The sequence below is a fragment of the Suricata suricatta genome, chromosome 12, assembly GCF_006229205.1.
Source record: "Suricata suricatta isolate VVHF042 chromosome 12, meerkat_22Aug2017_6uvM2_HiC, whole genome shotgun sequence".
Taxonomy (NCBI): Eukaryota; Metazoa; Chordata; class Mammalia; order Carnivora; family Herpestidae; genus Suricata; species Suricata suricatta.
Window position 1 is genome coordinate 4,233,178 of NC_043711.1, and position 20,783 is coordinate 4,253,960.

At 56.8% G+C, this 20,783-nt stretch overlaps 2 protein-coding genes across 3 annotated transcripts in view; both read right to left on the bottom strand.

Moving 5' to 3' along the window:
• The window catches only part of PSPN (persephin), a 797-nt gene extending 183 nt beyond the window's left edge, over positions 1-614 (bottom strand). The window contains exons 1-2 of the mRNA XM_029916471.1: positions 327-614; positions 12-241 (exon numbers count right to left, since the gene is read on the bottom strand). Coding sequence (XP_029772331.1) covers positions 12-241; positions 327-459 — 363 coding nt within the window. The 5' untranslated portion in view covers positions 460-614. The remainder of the gene's footprint in view (positions 1-11; positions 242-326) is intronic.
• Positions 615-3,009: 2,395 nt separating this feature from the next.
• GTF2F1 (general transcription factor IIF subunit 1) lies at positions 3,010-14,036 on the bottom strand. 2 transcript variants are annotated; one of them, XM_029918223.1, is made up of 12 exons: positions 13,687-14,036; positions 13,553-13,599; positions 12,919-12,991; positions 7,602-7,795; positions 6,718-6,888; positions 5,007-5,191; positions 4,318-4,471; positions 4,049-4,227; positions 3,860-3,933; positions 3,632-3,770; positions 3,345-3,435; positions 3,010-3,259 (listed from the first exon to the last, which is right to left on the bottom strand). In XM_029918223.1, the coding sequence occupies exons 1-12, from the start codon at positions 13,696-13,698 to the stop codon at positions 3,055-3,057; spliced, it is 1,524 nt and encodes a 507-aa protein (XP_029774083.1). In that variant the 5' UTR covers positions 13,699-14,036; the 3' UTR covers positions 3,010-3,054. The 2 variants fall into 2 exon arrangements, with proteins under 2 accessions (XP_029774083.1, XP_029774082.1); XM_029918222.1 differs by having other exon boundaries at positions 4,049-4,230; positions 13,687-14,035.
• Positions 14,037-20,783: the final 6,747 nt, after the last annotated feature.

A 20,783-nucleotide genomic window follows, 5' to 3' on the forward strand; every position in this document is an offset into this window, starting at 1 on the left:
AGGAAGGCCACGTCGGCGTAGCGGGTGGGCCGGCAGCAGGGCCCGCCGTGGGCTCTGCCCTGGCCCCGCAGCCGGGCCAGCGTCAGGCCGTGCTGGGTGCGGGCGCCGCGGGGACAGCTGCCCGCGCAGTAGCGGAAGATGACCGTCTCCTCGGAGGCGTAGCCCAGCCCCAGCTCGGCCACAGGTAGGGGCAGGCTCCATAGCTGGCATGGGGCAGCCAGGGCTCGGCGCAGGCGGGCACCTGCGGGGCACAGGGGGAGCTGACAGCGAGCGGGGCAGGAGCAGGAAGGAGTTGGGGAGTCATGCCGGGTCTCGGGGGTCCTTACCTAGCTGTGGCCTCAGGGTCCCTCGTGGCTCTTCCTCCACCACCGGAGCCCCCCAAGCACCAGGGTCCCCGCTAAGGCCCAGCTGCAGTGACAGGAGCAGCAGAGAGCAGAGCAGGACTCTTCCTGGGGCCATTGTGACGGGCAGATCCTGAGAGTGGGGACGCCTCACACCCTCAATTTATCCCCCCGGCTGGGCTAGGGAAATAACCTCTTCGCTGCCGCCACGGTAGCAACAGGAAGCCCCTGTGCCCTGTACCAGCTGCTCTCCCGCATCCTCGGGGCCAGGCACGCAGGTCCTGCCGCCCCACAGCCTGCGCTTCTAAGAGTTAAGCACTCACCCCCTCCCCGCCCCATCCAGACATTCCGCAGACCCGGTCAGGACGCCCCCTCCGCCCCTGATTTACGACTGTTGTGGCAGCCAGAGCGGAGCCCAGGGCAGTCAGCTGGGTCCCCCACCCCACCTGCTTTCTGGAAAGAGTTGGGGGGCATTGTGGGCTGACCAGGGTAGCCCCTCTGCGCTCAGGCAGGGTGCCAGGGCTCAGGAGTCCCCATGTCTTGCACGGGGTGGGGCAGATAGGTGTGCAGGAAGAGCGGGTCAGCCGGTGGCCAAGCCCATGGGGAATCCATCATGGCTGCCACCTGGAGGATTAAGACATCATGCTCTTGTCTCCGGGCCTGGCTGGGCCAGCGTCAAAACAGGAAAGGGAGAGGCCGGGGGACGGCCAAGAACGGGGACACAGGGGTCAGGAGATCACCCCGCAGGGACTCCTGTCTCCAGAGGCCAACCTGAGGCCCCCGGGACCTGGCATCAGGGCAGGAGGGGAGGTTTAGCCTGCTGGGTCTGAGGCCCAGCAGGGGCTTCCAGGGACTTCCATGCCTGTCCCTTATAACATCCAGGAAATGAGGCCATCCCTTACCTTTGAGAGGGGGCTAATCAGTCTTCCCCACATGAGGTTCTGAGGACAGAGATGGCGCCTGTCATAGGTAATACGCGCCTGACAGGAGCTCGCAAGAGCTTTTGAGGTGAAGAAACACAAGTAGCTTAGGGGGGTTTAAAGAGGCTCTGGGTACACACAGGTAAGACCAGGTAAAAACTCGGATGAGACCCTGCAGCCCAGGTGGGCAAAACCCAGGAAGCGTGCGCACACACAGCTGTGGGAGGGGGTTGTGCGACGCAGGGGTGCCCGGGCTGTGGGGAGGGGCGTAAACTGGGACTGTTGAACATTTGCTCCTGAAACTGCAAGCCACGTCCCCGAGCCCCAGGAAGCCTGCGTTGGGCACAGACACAGGCTCAGGAGTGGCCACTGGTTTTTCGCATTTGCGAGCGCTGGACCGACCCAAACTCCCACCCGCTTTGCACTCCTTGCCTCGCTCTGCGGCAGTACTTGCTGAGACCACCTTCGGACAAGAAGGGCCACTGCTCCAGAATCACCCAGAATTCAACACAGCCAGGACCTGAAGCCAGACCCTGCTGAACACCAGGTCTTTGCTCCTATCCACTAGGGCACATGGGCTGGCTTGGTGGGGAGAGGCCTTGGCCTCAGTCCTGGGGCAGGGAGGGCAGGGGTAGGAGTGCCGGGGTCAACGCTGCTTTCCTGCTGCCCCAAGAGGCCTGGCAGAAAAATGGGGAGGGGCATCGGACAGACCTGGGACATTCCTAGGAATTAGCCTGACATCTCCGGCATCCCTGCTTGGCGGCCAAGGGCCTGTGGAACTGGGCGGGGAAGTGTTCCACCTAGCATCCAGCTCAGACAAGACAGAAGGCCCACATCCTGCCCCTAGCAGGACTCGGGACAGGGGTGCTAAGGGAGTGCCAGCTGCCAAATTCCATTTCCAGCAATGAAACTGTCCACAAAGTCAAAAAGCCCTCCCATGGCCCAGCATTAGCGACGTCAGATAAAATGCAGAGCTAACTCGTTAGAAAATAAGGGAAGCCCTAGACACATTGCTGGGAAGCTGGAAAATCGGGCCCAGGTGCCAACACCAGCAACAGAAGAGTTTGGGGTTTTGTGGCCATGTTGGGACAGAGGCGGCCCGCTGAGAGCCACGTAACACGGGCTCAGCCCAGGGCTCCGGGGACACCTCGTGGGGAGCAAAGGCTAAAAGCACCTGCAGGATTTGCCTGTGAAGCCGGCGGCTCAGGAGGCCCAGGCAGACCCCCTGCACCGCCGAGAGTCCCACCCAAAGTTAGAAGACACAGAATCCATGTGGAGAGGAGCCAAGAGGTAACAGGACGGCCGTTGGCTCCAGGCGCCCGCTATCTGGCAGAGACCACGGTGAGACCGGACGCTTAGAGCACAAACGTGGGAAGAAGGGATCAAAGCCACTGGGGGCAAAACACACCAGTTGATCTGAAAATGAAGCAAAGATAATTCGAGAATTGGAAAAGTGAGTCACGGAGCCAAGCACTTTCTGGGTTAACGGGGGATGAACCGTCACAGAAGACAGAACCATGAGCCAGAGCCAGGGATGGCCAGCCTGGCAGCAGATGCTCAGTGAGCACAACAAGCCGAGGGTGAAGAGGAGCAAGCTCTAAGGGGTGTGGAATGTTCTAGAAGGAGGGGCCCGAGGGACAGAGAGAAGGAGAAACATGAGCTAAGAAAATGGCCAGGGCTGCTCTGGAATTGGCAACGTGGGGCCCCAGGGTTCAGCGAGCAGGCAGCAGACGACGCAAACACAAGAGTTCTGGGACAGCACGTTTATTGGGCGGGCGGGCGGGCGCCGGCTGTCACTCCTTGAGGGAGAAGTGCATCTTGTCGCTGATCATCTTGCGCTCCGGGTTGAGCCGCTTGAGGATCTGGGCGAGCACGTTCACCGTCTGCTCGCTGCTCAGCCCCGTCTTCTTGGTCTGGAACTTCTTCAGCAGGTCCTTGGTGGTCATGGGCTTCCGGGTCAGATAGCGGCGCACGGCGTCCTCCGTCACCTGCACGTCACTGAGCAGAGGGCAGGGCGGGTGGGCGTCAGCAGGGGGCCTCCCCTTGCCCCCTGCCCTGCCCCCCACCATCCTCGCCAACTTACCCGCTGCTGGGGGTCGACTTCCCGGACTGGGGCTGCGGCCCGGCCTCCAGCCGCAGCCTCTTGGCCACCGGCGTGTCATTCGTCCGCTTGCCTGGGGGAGCAGGGGAGGGGTTAAGTCCGGGCCTGGGGGCTGGACCCCCAGGGGCACAGGTGGGGCGGTGCCAGGCTCCCGTGTCCAGGGGGCCCCCGGGGTAGGCAGGCCTCTGCCCCACCTCTGGCCTTTGATCCTGAGGCAGAAGGGGAGACCAAGGGCAGAGACCCGCGGCGAGGGGCCGGGTCCTGCTCACCCTGCTCCAGCTTGCTGGCGGCGGCCCGCAGGGTCGAGGAGGTGCTGCCGCTCTCCGTGCTGGGCGTGCCCGGCCGGCTGTTGCCCCGAGAGCTGCCTCCTGATGGCCTCCGCTCCCTCTTGGGAGGCGTCTTCTTCTTCTGCGGAGATCGGGTTGGGACGTGAGTCTGGAGACAGACACCTGCCCGCCCGCCCGCCTGCCAGCCGCCGCCCCGGGGCCGGGCCTCACCGCCATGAAGAGGGCCGAGGACGCCTCGCTGTCGATGTCACTCTCCTCTGAGCTGTCCGACTCGTCGCTACTGTCTGCGTGGGGCCAGGGGTGTGGGCGTCAGCGCCAGGGCGCCCACCCCGGCTCCACCGCGGACGAGGGGCTCTGGGGGAGGGGGGGCGGCACCCGGGCCGCGGGACGGGGACCCACCTTTCCTGCGCTTCTTCTCCTGAGGCGTGGGCGCCTTCTTCTCTTCCTCCTCCTCCTTCTCCTCCTCTGGCGGCTTCTCCTCCTCACTCTCCTCGCTGCTCTCACTCTGCTCATCTACACCTTTGGGGCCCTCCTCCTGCTGGGTGACCTTGGGCTTGCCCTCCAGCTCATCCTGGGAGCTGCTGGAAGACGAGAACCAGCCGCGGTGAGGGAGCGTGTGGGCCAGGCTGGCGCCGGCCTAGCGCCCGCCGCACACCCGCCCACCTCACCTCGAGCCGTCGGACATGTAGTCCACCTCCTGGCCCTCGAAGTCCCCGTCGTCGCTGTCCTCAAAGGCCTCATCGTCGGACCCCTTCTTCTTCTTCTTCTTCCTGCCTCCCTTGGCGGGCGGTGCCTTCTTCTTGGCCTTGGGGGCTCTGCCACCTGGGGAAGCAGAGCAGGACTCAGGCCGGGCACTCATCCTGTTTGGGAAACCTGAGGACGTCTGGACATCTCAGGGGGGCCTCACCGACCAGGGAGAGACGCCCAGGCCTCGCCTCTCACGCGCACGCTGACCCGTCCAAGTCTACACCCCACCTCCCTTTCCCTGACTCACACTCAGGGCCAGCGTCTCCACCCCTGCATCCCCCCCGGACTGCACATCAGACGACTAGAACCACCCCTTGTAGCCCAGGGCCCGCCAGCACCATTCAAACTGGCCGGTGCAAAGCCGTTCACCCTGCCCCGCGCTGCCCATCCCACGGACACCCCTGGTAAGGCTGCGGCTGGGACCTTCCCGTCACTCCTCTCTGCCTCCCACCAATCCCGTGCAGCCCGCCATGCCCTGTCATTCCCAGGGGGCTGTGAGTGACTCAGCTTTCCCTCAGTGACATCTACCTTCCTGAGTCCTCACTCAGACACCTCGACAGAGCACGGCCCAGGCGGGTCCACACAGCACCCGGGGCTCCACCAGCCTCACCCTCCTCGCCGCTGGCCTCGCTGTCGTCAGACGACATCTCCAGGTCATCCTCCAGGTCATGGATGCGCAGCTCGCTGGCCTTCTTGCGGCTGCGTTTCTCCTTCTCCTCGTCCTCCTCATCCTGGTCCTGATCCTTGAGGCGCCGCTGCTGCATGATGCTGAAGTGGTTCAGGACTTTGTTTCTCCTGCGGGCAGAGGGAGGGTGCGGGGGGCGCTGACGAGGGGCTCAGCTCCAGAAACGGGGCCTTCTCCCTGCGTCTCTACCAGGCACTCCCCAAAGGGGGACAGACATGACTTCGGTGACATGAGGGGACCCACCCCGTGGTACGGAACACCCTGAAAGCTCATGGGGACAGCGGGCCCTGCTCTGACCCCTTGTCGGCTGCACGTCCCTCGAGGGGGAGACTTCAGCGTGGGGCGGGCATCCCAGCATCCGTCTCCAGCTCAGGGCCTTTCTCAGGCAACAGAATCTGGACATAACGTATTCATGTCCATTTGTTTTTATGGCAGTTTATGGGGGCCTTTGTGTTTATGAGAAGCAATGCTGTTGTTTTCATTTACTTTGGTGATAAGTTTTTAAAAACGACGACGACTGAGGAGAGCCCTTGGGGTTACATCTAACAGCACAGCGTTCATCAGTGCTCTGGAAAGGAGCGCAGCTCTTGCACAAGACCGTGAGTACGCCTGACACTACTGAGCGGTACACTTAAAAATGGTTAAGACGGTAAATTTTAAGCTTTTTACAATGAAAAGCATTTTATTTATTTATTTATCTTTTAAAGCATTTTTAATTGAAAAGAATGACAGGGGCGCCTGGGTGGCTCAGTCGGTTAAGTGTCTAACTTCGGCTCAGGTCATGATCTCGCCATTTCCGAGTTCAAGCCCTACATTGGGCTCCGTCCTGATGTCAGCACAGAACCTGCTTCAGAGCCTCTGCCCCTCCCTGGTTTGTGCGTGCGCGCCCTGTCTCTCAAAAATATAAACATTAATAAATAAAAATTTAAAAAATTAAAAAAGGACCGAAGCGCTGATGTGTGCTCCAACACGGATGCACCTGAAGAACGTTGTGCTGCCTGAAATAAGCCTGACTCAAAGGACAAACACTGCGTTACCCCCGCTCCTCGGAGGTTCCTGGAGGGGTCGAACTCAGAGACGGGCAGTGGAATGGTGGGAGCCGGGGGCTGGGGGAGAGGCAGCGTTACTGTCTAACGGGGACAGAGTTTCAGGAAGGGAAGACGAGAAAGTTCTGGAGACGGATGGCGGTGATGGTCGGACAACAACGTGAATGTGCTGACTGCCACGGGACTGGATACGTGGAACCGGTTAATGATAAACTTCACATTATGTGGATTCGCCTGCAGTCGATCCAGCCACAGCCCTCCTGTCTGGGGGAGGCCAAGTGGGCCCTGGGGGCCCCCCACTGCACTCCCCAGTCCTGCTCCAGGGCTCAGCTCTGCAAGCTAGTACCTCCCTAGCCGTCCCGGGCCCTGTGCGTCCCTGACGCTTTCAGGTCCGTCTCCCCCACTGAACTGGGGGCTCCCCAAGGGCTTGGTGGCGTCTGACCCGGTTACCACCGAGTAGCCAGCCCCCCGCCAGGCGGAAAAAGTTACGGTGACACACTCCACTTCCAACTGCTTCAACCCCCTCCTGGGGAAGCCGGGGACAGGGCAATGCCTGCACCTGCCCCCCTCCCTCCCTCCGCCTCACTCACCTTTCCCACTCCTCCTCGGCCTCCTCGGCAGTGAGCGTGCGATGCCGGGCCAGCGGCGTGAAGTTGTACCAGTTGTGCACAGGGAAGGCCTCAAAGGCCCCGTCGGGGCACTGGGTAAAGATGTAGTAGGACGTGTTCTCCGTCACACCTCCCTTCTTGATGCCCTTGAACCTGCAGGGAGTCAAGGTCACAGCCTGCCCCTCGAGGCCAGGCCCCTGGCCTGCCTCCTCTCCAGAACCGCCTGGGTTCTCTGAGAAACATCCAACACTGAGAGATCTGGGGCTGGCCCTGCATCCGGGCAAGCCTCAATGTCGGCACCTGGTACACCTCGCTGTACGCGTCATGGTCCTTTCTGGAAGGACCGTGTTAGATTAGCTGCGAAGCAGGAGCCCTGCAGTCACAGCCCTGGATTTGCCTCCAGGCTGCTCCTCCTGGCCTCTCTGCCCTCACCCTTCTCTGTGCTAAAGGTTTGGGAAATCTTACCCAGTGGTGCCTTCCCCTGCCCACAACCTTCGAGGCTCCCCTGGGCCCCGGCCCACCCCTCCTCCAGCTGCACCCTGGCACCCACTGTCCTGCACTAGGCACCCGCCCTCTGGCACTGTCACACCCCAGGGCTCTGCGGGCCATGCCCTGCGTCTGTGCCTGCTGCTCTTCCTGGGGCGCCCTCCATCCACCCGACCTCCCAGCCCTCAAGACCCCCCTTCTCCAGGCAGCCGCCTGTGCGGCGTGTGATCAGGGCGGGTTCTCGGGCGTCCTGGCCCCTGGGGCCCCGGAACCAGCACCAGCCTGGTTCATCCTCAGAAAGAAAACCCCGCAAGGACCCGGGGGTCCGGGGAGGGCACCCAGACAGGTTAGGCCGCGGGGGCATCGGGGCCACCACTTACTTCCTGCCTGACTTGCCGTTGACGCGAAGAAGCCAGGGCTGGTCCTCGGGCCGGAACTCCTTGAGGACGATGCCGTACTTCTTCCTCCGCGCCTCCTCGCGAAGCTTGCGGTTGAACTCGCTGCCCGCACCCGACTCGGGCATCTCCTCCTCCTGGTAAATCTTCTTGTTGCTCAGGTCACGCTCCAGCCGGGCCTGGGGAAACAAGCCTTTCATCAGGCTGCCCGCCTTCGCTCGAGCTGTGCCCGCTGCCCCCCTCCCCGCAAGAACACCCGGATCACCCTCTTCGCCCCTCCTCCCAGGCTGAGCTGCAGACCGGCAAAGCCGACCTCCTGCTCAGCAAAACAAAAAAGGGGTAGAAGGCTGGCCTTCAGTGGTGCATCGGGGCGAAGGGATGTGGGCCAACCTCCTATCAGGTCTACTTGGCAGCTTTGGAAAGTTTGAAATGACTTCTCAATCAACGGTTAAATACGCAAACAGTGAGATCAGGCTGGTGATAGGACAAAAACAACAAACAAGGAAACTGCACCTGCTTGGAATTGGAACTGGCCGGCTCTCTGCATTCAGGGGCCGTCAAAGGCTCTTTTCCAAATTTTGATCTCTAGCCACTTGAGCAGCAGATGAGAAACTCTGAAATGCACGCGCTGCTCACCCTAGAGGTCCCTCCTCCAGACAGCAGAGGTGAAAGGACACACACGAGGTGGTTAGCACACCATGGTCTGCGGCAGCCCCAGCGGAAAGAAAAAGGAGGTGACTAGGAAACAAGCCTCCAGGCACAGGGACTGAAAGACAAGATGACCCACACTGCTTCCTACTAACAAGGGGTTTCAGAAGGCTGGGAACAGAAAGATCCGACCAGCTCCCAGGAAGAGCGGGGAAAGGTCCCGGCCCACGACCTTTTTAGAAACCAAGTCCTACAGCGCTGTGGCCACGCCCACTTGATGGAGCGGTGTGCCTTTACCGCGCACGCGCAGAGTTAGGGGCCACTGCACAGACACCGAGCAACTAAGTCCAACATAATTAGCTGGTCCTTTAAGAAAAAGAGGGAGGGGCGCCTGGGTGGCTCAGTTGGTTAAGCCTCCAACTTCGGCTCAGGTCAGATCTCACGTTTGTGGGTTCGAGTCCCGCGTCAGGCTCTGTGCTGACAGCTAGCTCAGAGCCTGGAGCCTGCTTCCTGTTCTGTGTCTCCTTCTCTCTCTGCCCCTCCCCCTCTCATGCTCTGTCTGTCTCTGTATCAAAAATAAATAAAATATTAAAAAAAAAAAAAAGAGGGAGAATGGTAGAGGCTCTCCGCGGCCCACACCAGAAGCCAGAGAAAACGGAACAAAACCCTCAAAACTTGAGAGGAAATGATCACCAGGCCAGCTTTTGATACCCAGTCGAGCTGCCCAGCCTGAGGCTGGGATCTGGACACTCCCAGGGGTGCGAGGGAATCGGTGTGTACCCCACACCCTGCCAGGGGGCCAGTCCCAGTGCGCCTCATTCCAAAAGGAAAGTAAACCAGCCTGCTTCCCCGAACGTGGGTCACCCCAATGTTCAGGGCCCCTGCCTGACGTGTTCACCTTTGGCCCAGGGGAGGGTATCCGGGGATCGCTGCGGAAAGATTGCACTTGGAGGGGGCTTCTGCCCACACGCTGCCCCTGGGTGAGGAACGGAGGGGGTGTCCCCTGTGGTTTCCCGTGCATAGATGCCTCTACCTGCCCCCTCCCTTGGGTGATTAGTGACAGAGGGGTGTCAACCCTGATTAGTTTTCCAGGGAATGGAATCCCCCTCATTAGTTTTTTAGGGAGTGTGCCGCTTAGGCAATGAGAATTCAGGGGGCTGTATTTCCCTGTGACCAGGTTTTTAGGGAGTATGACTTCTGTATGGTAAAAGGAGTGATGAGTGACGTTGTGTAACCCCCCCCCCCACCCCGAGTTCATAGCGGCTGGGAGGCTGGGAAATCACGTGTCTCAAGAGGTGATTAACTGCGCAAGTGCGGTGGGCACGGACCCTCCAAGGGGAGGGGTGGCAGACTCCTCTTGATTCTCATGGATGTGGGGAGAGGGTCTCTCCTATTAATGACAGATGAAGAGTGGTGGCTTCCCAAGGTATTTACCAGGCTATTCCTCTTAGTGAGGAGGCAGGGTACACGAGGGTGGGTTCTTTCTCTCTTGGATGGTAAGTGATGAAAAATGTCACCTCCCCCTCCCCAAGTGATCATGGATTTGGAAACACTAGTCTGTGAACTAGTTAGTGAACAGTATTTTAATGATCTGGTATACTAAATTTCGAAATGTAACATTTAGCAAAATTTTGCTTCACAAATTCACTTTTATAGAATGACAGGAAACATATACAAACTTAGACTCCATATTCAGACAAGTGCCCTTTTCCCTTCCTCAAAACGAAAGCTTTAAAAAGTGCAGTATAAAAGTTTTAGCTATGAAGGCACTGCATAACTCTGCATCATATGGCTAATGTCTTGCTTCGCAGCAAGAGTAATGAGAATATTCTACACTTAATTTAATAAAGCATAAGGAACTTTGAGGAAGGTCCTAGGTCTCATCCAAGGAAAAGAACCCTTTGGCCCACTTAGTTAATGGATTCCTTTCCAAGATCGCTTTTAACAAAACTTATCTGGAAAGGCTATCTAGAATATGTCGACCACACATATGCCTAATCTCATTCTGCATGAGTGTCCAGGGATATGGTGAAGAGCACCACATGTGTGAAAATGTATATATTTCCAAGATAGTGACTTCTCTCATGATAAAGCCAAATACACCTTCCCAAATACACTGTTTTTATATAAATGTTGCCAACAGATGATCTCCCAAATCAGTTTTTTTTAATGTTTTTATTTATTTTTGAGAGAGAGAGAGAGAGAGAGAGACAGCGTGAGCAGGGGATGGTCAGAGAGAGAGGAGTCACGGGATCCGAAGACAGGCACCAGGCTCTGAGCTAGCAGCACAGAGCCTGACGTGGGGCTTGAACCCAAGAACCGTGAGATCATGACCTGAGCTGAAGGTGGACGCCCAACCGACTGAGCCACCCAGGCACCCCTACCAAATCAGTTTTGAAAAGTTCATAGCATTTTTATAAATCTAATGAATATAATCTAAGTCATTATAATATCCTATTCTTAAACCTAGGGAGTTTATATCTGCTCTTGACATGTTGAATCCAATAGGTGATAATGATGTATCATTCAAGGAATACACTGAGGCCAGTGGTGGGGGAGCATGTTAGTCTGTATGCAAACACGTATGCACCTGGGCATGCTGGGAGGCAGGCATCCTACGAGGGAAGAGGGCGCCCTGAGCAGGCGTCCACCCGCCCAAGGTCCAGAGGGGCAGGTTGCTAGCGTGTCTCTGTCTCATATGCTCAACTAGGTGATATTTAAAATCAATCAAAAATAAATAAATAAATAAAATAAAATAAAATCAGTCAAAAGAGGGGCACCTGGGTGGCTCAGTCAGTTAAGCATCTAAATCTCAATTTTCAGCTCAGGTCGTGATCTCACAGTTCGTGCACTTGAGGCCTGCATCAGGCTGGCTGCTGTCAGTGCAAAGCCTGCTTCGGATCCTCTGTCTCCCTGCCCCTCTCTGCTTGTGTTCTCTCTCAACATAAACATACATCAGGGGCGTGGTGGAGGGGGGCGGAGAGGGGCTCAGTCAGTTAAGCATCCGACTTAAGCTCAGGTCATGATCTTGCACTTTGTGGGTTCAAGACCCCTGTCAGGCTCTGTGCTGACAGCTCAGAGACTAGAGCTGCTTCAGATTCTGTGTCTCCCTCTCTCTGTGCCCCTCCCCTGCTCGTGCTGTTTCTCTGTCTCTCAGCAATAAATAAATGCTAAAAAAGTAATAATAACAGACAAACACTTAAAAAGATTCTTTCTTTCTCTGCCCCTCTCCTTGGCTGGCATCTTTCTCTCCCTCTGTAAAATAGATTTAAAAAATTTTAAAAATTAATTTCAAAACTCCAAAGACAGAACTGTGCTCAATAACCAGATGAATGGTGGGAGCCGCCCAAGCGCAGGAGGGCCTGACCTGCCGACATCAGACTCAACATCAGACTCAGGGCCAAGTCCATTGCCGGGGCTGCTCCAGTCCGTGTGGCTCCCAATGCCCAGGTGCGCCCTCCCGGTCTCCCAGCTCAAGTGTCCAATTGCTTACCTACCGTCTCCTCCGGGACGTCTAACCTAAGATGAGAACTGAACTCTCAAACGCTCCATCCACCTGGCCCTGGCACCCCTCAAATTCTATTGGCTCCACTTCCAAACACACCAGAATCCACCCACTTCTCATCACTGCGGTCTGCTCCACGCACCCATCATTCACCTGGAACACAGCTGCCGCCTCCACCTGCACATTCGTCTGCCCTTGACCCCCCCACACTCTGTCTCCTGACGGCGCCCAGATCGCTTTATAATTCCCGTTCAAAACTTTTTTTTGATGTTTGTTTCTGAGATAGAGACTAAGCGGGGAAGGGACAGAGAGAGAGAGAAAGACAGAGAGGGAGGGAGGAAGGGAGGGACACAAAATCCAAAATAGGCTCCAGGCTCTGAGCTGTCAGCGTAGTGAGGGGCTCGAACCCATGAAAGGTGAGATCATGACCTGAGCTGAAGTCAGAAGCCTGACTGCCTGAGCCCCCTGGGCATCTCCCTCCCCTTCCCCCCACCCCACTTGTTTGACAGCTTCTGCTGGATGTTTGTGTTCCACCCCAAAATGAACACATTGAAACCCACCCCCAGTGGGATGGTAGGGGGAGGTGGGGCCTCGGGGAGGGGGTTAGGTCCACCCTCACGAATGAGATCAGTGCCCTTACAAGAGAGGCCCCAGAGAGCTCCCTCACCCCTTCCGCCAGGTGAGGACACAGTGAAGACAGCCATCTATGAACCAGGAAGCAGGACCTCTCCAGACCGAAAATCTGCTGGCACCTTGACCTTGGGGCTCCCCAGCCTTCGCAACTGTGAGAAATAAACCTGTTGTTTATATGCTGCCCAGGCTACAGTGTTCTGTGAAGGCAGCACCAACGGACAGAGCCGGCTTCCAAACGCCATGTGTAGGATGCAGCCCCTTCCCTTGCCCGGATAACTGGAGACCAAAACCACCTGTTAGCGGACACAACTTCTAAACGTTCTCCTTGCCCAAGGCGGGGCAGCAGCAAACCTTCCTCATCAGGATACACGCAGCAGCTCAGCCTGGCCCTGAGGACATCACTGGACCTCCACTCCAGGAGGACCGAGGAAAGCAAGCCTTAGTTACCACTACCAAAGTGAACTGCTACAACCACCAAGTGCAGGATCCGGTTCTCACACTCCCACAGGGACTTACCTGATTCCAGGTCGCGAAGTTGACTTTGTCCGCGGCATTGAAGGCCATGATGTTGTATTTCTTAGTTGTGTTTCTGGAACAGGCAAGAGGCGGCAGTGCTCAGTCAGCATTCATTTAGCAAACCCTCCCCAGCTCTGCAGCGCTGGGGACCCACCAAAGACCCCAGGGACTCCCAGTCTGCCAGGGAACGGGTCCATGCTCTCCCAACCCCGTGCAGAAGAGAAGAGGGCACAAAGATGTGGGGGAACCAAAGATGCGGAAATAATGAGGAACTCAGCCCTGGGGATGGGGGGCCGCAGAGAATGCTTGGGGGGTTGGAGGGAGGAAGATACTGGAACTGGGTTTTACAGAACCAACAAGTATCACCCCACAGTCACAAGTGGGGAAAAGGCATTCCAGCCAGAGGGGCTGCTAGGCCAGAAGGCTGCATCCTGCTGCCTATTAATGCACTCATTCGTTGACTCTGCTCAAAACACAGCGATGCCCCCGGAGAGGCCTCGGCTGATGAACCCCAGCCCCGTCCTCGCGTCCCTGCTCGTTAGGAGGGAGAAGCACAGGCGGTGCAGGCCAGGTCCACACGCTCAAGGTTTTGAGCCCCTTCCGGAGGGTGTGGGAAGAGGGATCAGAGACTTACTTGGGAACGCGAACGACGTACTCGGTGACGTTCTGGCTGCCGGGGCCCTGCGGGCAGAGAAGGCAGGACGGTGAGTGCGGGGCTGCGGAGGCCGCCACCGGGACCCCCCACCCCCAACTCCGCCGCATACTCACAAGGGCCGCCATGGTGGACGACGTTCGGTGGCTCGGGTCCGGTCCCGTTCGGTCCTCGTCCCTCAGTCGCGGGGAAGCAGCTCTCGCGGTTCCGGGTCTCTGGCCCCGATCAAGGAACCCCCAGGCCGACGTGCTACCGAGCCTGGGAGCAACTCTCGGGAAGCTGGGCTCGCAAGGCCGGCTCAGCGACCACTCCGGTCACGTCTGTGCCTGCGCCTAACCTGGAAGATAAACTCTGGGTGCGTTGCGATGGCAACCTACTCGGCGTCACGGAATCCCCCTCGTCTCTTTCCAGAGAGAAAACCTGCAACCTACTTGCAGCTGGAACAAGCGCCGTCTGACGTTTGCGCCCGCCCTCGCGGCATTATATAGCCCCGTGGCCACGCCTCCCGTGACGACACACTCCGCGGGGCATCCTGGGAGGGGAGGGAGAACCTGGCCTTCCTCGCGAGCATTCGGGCACCTCGCGCATGCGCCACTCGCTCCGGAAGCGAGTCCGAGGAGGCCGCGTCACCATAGCGACCGAGGTCTCGTTGGCTGCTCCACCTGAGCCTCTTTGGGTTCATTTCCTCCTTCTGCCCCTGGGAGACCTCACCATCCCGCCGAATGATCGGGCCCTTGTGTCGTTGAGCCGAGCGGGGAGGAGTCCGGGCGTGGGTGGGGATGGGGCGCGACCACTCCGCGGGCCGTTGGCGGGATGGGTCTGTTCAAGTCCAAGCTGGCCCACAAGGCCCCGGGAGAAGGGTAACATGGCGGGGGCGGCTGGCTCACTGAGGGGGAAGTATGGAGGTTGTGAAGGGCATGAGGGAGGTACAGGTGCCCCACACCCCAAGTCCCATGTGTACGCACCCCCCACCACCACCCGTGGTAGTAACACAACTGCACATGCTCAAGGATCAGCAGCCATTCTTTGATCCACGAGCACCGGCTGTGTGCCAGGTTCTGGGCACTCCACGGTGAATGTGTCAAACTAGCTCCCTGGCCTCCCGGAGATGAGAGTGTCCTGAAGGAGGCAGTCTCAGAAAATGGGACCTACAAGCAGGAGGGAACAGGGCTGCCACCGGGAAAGAGGTGCAGGCTCTGAGGGCTCAGGGAAGTGGGGAAGATTATGCCCCGCCCCGTGGGATGCCTAGGAATTCACTAAGCAAAGGCGGAAGGAAGCAAGACACCAAAATTGTGCTATAAACGGCTTCATTCCATAGGCATGCCTGGTAGCTGAGGACGTGAATTTACTCATCGCCCACTACTATATGTCAGGAACGGTGCCAACTATTAGGAATATTGGGGCCAGCAAGACAGAAACAGTCCTTGCCCTCATGGAGTAGAGTCTGGCTGGGGAGACCAGAACAAGTAAACAGGCAAAGTCGTTACTAATCATGGCTGTTGCTCCGGAAGAAATGGGGCTCTGAGATGGAAAGATGGGTGGGAACTCTTAGAGTCTGAAGGGTAGGCCGTGACCTGAAGGTAGTGGAGCAGGGACTTACCCACGGTGGGCGGGGCAGGAAGAGAAGGAGGAGTTTGGCAAGTTCAAGGGACAGAAAAGGCCACTGGGGCTGGACCAGAGTGAAGGAAGAGGGTGGTGTGGGAGGAGTCGCTGTCCCCCCTGAGCCTGTTTCCTCAACTGTAAAACGGGATGGTAGAGTCACTGAGATTCTTCAAGGAGACGCTGTGTGCGAAGGCCTGGCCTGCTCTAGCTCACATCTCCCCGGCTACCCGTAACAGCACTAATGATGCCACGCCTGAATATACCGTTGGGCATGGATGTGCACCCCCAGATGCCACCCTGGGGCACAGCAAAGTGGGCATGCCAGGAGACCTGTGTGCAGTGTCACTCACCCAAGAACACACCCTAAGCTGCGGATGCAGTCACATCGGTGTCCCCGCACACACCAAACCCTCTCTCCACCTCTTCCCTAACCCCCACCACACATCCTCAAGTCTGCTCTGATCATCTTTATGTTGGGTGGCCCAGATCGCGGCAAAGGGGCACAGTGCAAGAACATGGCGACCAAATACGGCTTCTGCCATGTTGGACTGGGCCAGGTGCTGCAGTAAGAGGCCCAAGGCAGTACCCAGTGGGGCCAGAAGATCCAGGACATCATGCTGCAGGGGCCCCTGGTGCTCACGGTGAGAGCTCACAGGCACAGGGGCAGAGGGAAGAAGGGGCACCTCGGGGTGAGCTTCCCTGGAAACCCTGTGGAAGTAGATATGCCCAGAAGGTTCTGGCTCCCGGCCTGGCCATGCTTTGCTGCACTGAGCCTCTGTGCCCTCACCTGTAAAATGGGAGACGAGTTGGGAGTCTGTACTGACGGTTGGCTGACGTCATTCCTGTAAAACGCTGGGCGGAGTGCCTGGCATTTAACAAACAGTAAAGTTAGCTCGTATTTACTCCTTTTGTGACCTTGGGCATGTATATCACTGGCCCCTCCTGTACCCGTTCCCTCGCCTGAAGCATGAAGGTCATCCCCGTATCTCCCTGTGAGAAGGTAGTGATAAGTGAATGAGAGCTTGCAAGCCTGGCACACGGTAGCCACCTGCCCCAGTAGACGGACTCAGTGCATGAGAGTGGCCTCGGGGCCCCAGGGCAGACTTAGAACCCCAGGCATTGCCCAGGCAGGTGCTCTTCGAAAATTTCCCCGAGGTCTAGCCTGGAGGAGAAAACTTGACAAAGTGGCCACCTAGGTGAGGGGGCCCCTGGGCACCAAGCCCACCGCCCCTTTCCTGCCCAGGGCATCACCACAGACCTGATCAGTGACATCATGCTATGGCACCAGGAGAGCCAGGACCTCTCACTGACGGCTTCCCTCGGAAGCTGAAGCAGACTGAGGAGTTTGAGCAAGTTGTGAGTGACCCCAGGGTGTGTGAGAACGTGGTCGAGGGTGGATCTCTCCTCCCTCCCACCGTGAGTGGAGATCAGAAGGGATGAGACTCTGGGGAGAGGCGATGGCCAGAGGGGAATGGAGTTTTAGATGTTCAAGGGACAGTCAGGAGGCCGTTGGAAGCTTCTAGAACCTGGTGGCTAGCTGCTGAGCCCTGAGGGCAGGGACAAAGTCATACTAATCTCTTCCTGCACATGGATCGTTTGTCCGCTGAGCAGCCCATAGGTTTAACATCATCCCTGGGCCATAAAGATGGAGTGTAGTTATTCACTCATTCATTTATTCAACCACCTGTCCCCAAATGGTTTGACACAGGCCCTGCCCTTAGGCGTTCATGAGACAGACTCGGTCCCTGCCAGCCCACAGCCACTGACCAGTATGGGACTTGCCGAATGGAACAGAGACATTTCTGTCAGTAGTACAGGACGCGAAGAGCGGAAGACAGAATGACGTCCCGGAGGGATGCACGTGGGCTGTTTGAGTTGGGTGGCCCTGGTGGCCTCCTCGGAGCAAGGACGTGGGACATCTGAGCTGTGAAAGGGGGAGCCGGCTGGTGCTGGCAAATCAGACTCCCCCTTCAGCTTACTTCTCCACGCCAGCAGAGCTGACCTCCTGGGAAGGCTGGATTTGAAATACTTTCAGAAAAGTGCAGGTGAGAATCAAAACAGAGGTCTCCACCGAGGCTGGGGCTTCTGTCCTCTCAGGCCCTGCCCTTTGTGGGAGCTCTCGGGGGCAGAGGCCGACCTGATGAATTTCTCTGTCCTCAGCAGCCCTGGGCCACCAGTTTGGACCCTAAGGCATTTATTTTTTTTTAATTTATTTTTTTAATGTTTTTTATTTATTTTTGATACAGAGAGAGACAGAGCATGAGAGGGGGAGGGGCAGAGAGAGAAGGAGACACAGAACCGGAAGCAGGCTCTAGGCTCTGAGCCAGCTGTCAGCACAGAGCCCGACGCAGGGCTCGAACCCACGAACGTGAGATCTGACCTGAGCCGAAGTCGGAGGCTTAACCGACTGAGCCACCCAGGCGCCCCTGGACCCTAAGGCATTTAAAAGAATTTTTTTAAGTTTATTTGTTTTTGAGAGAGAGAGAGAGAGAGAGAGATGCTGGGAGCCGCAGCAGCCTTGCTGGATGACACGGTCACAGTAAGGAAATGGTAGACGTAGCACGGCTCCTGCCACAGGGGCGGAAACTGGCATCTCCTTCTGTTAACTGATTGCTCATGTAAAATTAAGCCTGTTGCTATTGATTAGGCCTCCCCATGTTCCAAATCAGACTGATATTCCCCAGAAACCTCATGGGAGGAAGCATATTCCCACCTCTATGAAGAGGAAGTTAAACAAAGCCCTGCAGAGGTTTGTCGAAAGCCTCCTCTATTGAGCTTCACAAACTTAAGACATGAAAATAAAGGGGGTTAAAGAACACAAGCACAAGGTTTGCCCTGGCCCGGAGATAAAAGCCTAACTTAGGAAATAGAAACAAACAGGAGCCAGGCATAAGCTACTGCGCATACATATGCTAATTTGGTGCCCATTGTGAGGATGGGTAAGAGTAGTTACAACTTAAACTCATATGCAAAGGCGGCTCGTCTAGGGCGCCTATGGCGCTAACACCTTCAACATCAAAGAACTAGGTTGACAAAAGGTTTATCTACTAACCTTCGTGAATACATCCTTCCTCTTGTGAGCCAGACAGAATGCCTCCTAGCCCTGTCTATGACTGAATTTTAGCATCATTGTTATAAAATGTGTTTGCTATCTGCCTCTCCCTGAAAACATCCTGCTATCTTCTTAGATTTACCACCGGTTCAAACAAATGTGTATGTTATCTGCTTTTCCCTGAGAATATCCTGGTATCCTAGGATGTGTAAGTTACCTCATTGTAATTAGAACAGTTCTGAAGAAATGCCTCTGCAAAACCTGTTTCTGCACCCTTTTCAAAGCATCTTTATCACTGAGAATTATGTGTAAAAACTCTGCTTTTTGATGTCGTAAGTCTATAAATAAAGGCCCAAAACCTGGCCAGGAGGAGATAATAAAGAGGAGATGTTAGAAGGAAGAAGATGACGACAGGCTGGACCAAGTCAGAAACTGCGTGAGTCCCTCTCATTTTTCCCATCCGCCGCTACCCCTTCGGGGAGCCCTGGACCAGCCGGAGCGGGCTTCCGGCAGAGAGAGGGAGAGAGGGAGAGGGAGGGAGCAAGCAGGGAGACGCAGAGAAAGATGGAGACAGACTCTCAAGCAGGCTCTGCACTGACAGCACAGAGCCCGACTCAGGGCTCGAACCCACGCACCGTGAGATCCTGGCCTGAGCTGAAATCAAGAGTCAGGCGCTTAGCTGACTGAACCACCGCGGTGCCCGTCCCCACAGCATCTTGGAGACTTTCTTGCGAAGTAGTGGCCAGCCGTCAAATATCGAGAGATGCCACGTCGAAACCCTCAGCTTCCCTTGAAAATCGCCTGACCTGGCAACGCGGGCCTGTGTGTCCCCATGGCAACAGCAGCATGAATGCATCTCGAGCCCAGTGCTGTTCTTGACACTACACGGATGAGCTCTGAGCTTTCAGAACATTCCAGAAAAACGTTTCTTGCACCGTAAGCGTCCTGCTTTTTCCCGGAGAGATCGGGCAACTTGCCTGGGGCCACACAGTTGAGGTGGTGGAAGCTTTTGGTGTCAAGGCCGAGATTTTAACCATGTCAGCGGTCCCCTCTCTGCTCCCTGCGCCCCCCCCCCGCCCCGTGGTGGCCCCCCACTCCCACAGAGGGTTGCCTCTCCATCATGGAGGCTGAGCGCCACCTGCCATTTAAGATGGTGCTTGCATCGTGGTTTTCCGCTAAGAGGAACAGAATGCATGCCTTCCTCTCGTACCCACATGGCTGCTAGAAGTGAGGAAATACAATAAACAGGGCTGGGGGGTGTAAGAGTGGTTTTCACTGTGGAGAATTTTCTAGATCTCTGAGCTGCCGGGCCCCTGTTGGCCTTTGAGGACCCTGTAGGCCGCTCCAGGCGTCCCCAGAGGCAACCAGCTTGGCCCTTCAACCCGGACCCTGGCGGGCTTGAGCGTGTGTTTTAGGGCCATCTGTGGTGCAGGTCGGTGCAGCGGGTCTGGCTTGAAGCCAGCGCTCCGGAAGTCTGAGGATCCTTCTCCTTGCCATTCTTGTTCCCTCTGTGGACTTTCCAAACACCTCCGGAAGGGTTTTCAGTGCCCACGTGCTGAAATTCACAGGAAGCCAAGGCCGAATGACATCTTCTACGGAGATCAATGCCCCTGCTTGACAGACAGGGAAATCGAGGCCCATGGAGGGAAGGTTACTTGAGGCCGGGTTCTGTCCCTTGGGAGGTCGGCCATCCCAGCTCAGACACAGACTGGTCACGCTCGGTCACTTTCTCCACCTGTCTGTAATCCGCACAAGACCCAGCTTCCCCAGGGTCAGGTCCATCGTCTGTGAATGTGGACAGAAATGCTACCAGTGTGTCCTCGATGTGGGGACGGCGGGGGAGGCTTCTTCCTGGGACAGTTCCCGTCTGTTTCCAAGATCGCTTCAGTCACCGGTGCACCTGTCTGGGAACACAAGCGTCGGGGAGCCGAGGCCCGTGGCGCGCGGCCCGTGTCCCGGGAACACACGGGGCTCCCCGCGAGGCCGCGCTCTGCACACGGGGCGGCGAGGAGGCCCCGCTGACGCATGCGCAGCTCGGATTATTCTGATGAGGTTGGATTTTGTTGGAGCATCCATGACCCGTCTCCCCGAAATGCCCAGGCACCGGAGGTCCGTTTCTCTGAGTCGATGTTCCCCCCAAAATGTTACCTGCAGGGAAGTTCCCCTGTTCATAGGAGATGTTTTAAAAATAATTATGCATTTTTATTTTATTATTATTATTATTATTATTTTAAATCTTTATTTTTGAAAGGGAGACAGAACAGAAGCAGGGGAAGAGCAGAGAGAGAGAACAGAATGTGAAGCAGGCTCCAGGCTCTGATCTGTCAGCACAGAGCCTGATGCGGGGCTTGAACCCACAAACCATGAGATCATGATGTGAGCCAGAGTTGGCTGCTAAACTGACTGAGCCACTCAGGCACCTCTAATTATGCATTTTTAAAAATGTATTGATAAATTCTAGGCTCACAGGAAACTGCCCTGTACCCTTCACCCAGGTCCCCCTGGTAGTAACGTCTTATTCGATGGACGTCTGTCTGTGTCGCTATGTATTTGATTTTA

Bases quoted from the DNA above. Each gene is read 5' to 3' on its own strand.
- GTF2F1 (XM_029918222.1), bottom strand. The intron at 3,771-3,859 runs GTGAGGCCCGGC...CGATCTCCGCAG, and splicing joins CCTCGGCCCTCTTCATGGCG to AAGAAGAAGACGCCTCCCAA. The intron at 3,260-3,344 runs GTAAGTTGGCGA...CCCTCTGCTCAG, and splicing joins AAGTCGACCCCCAGCAGCGG to TGACGTGCAGGTGACGGAGG.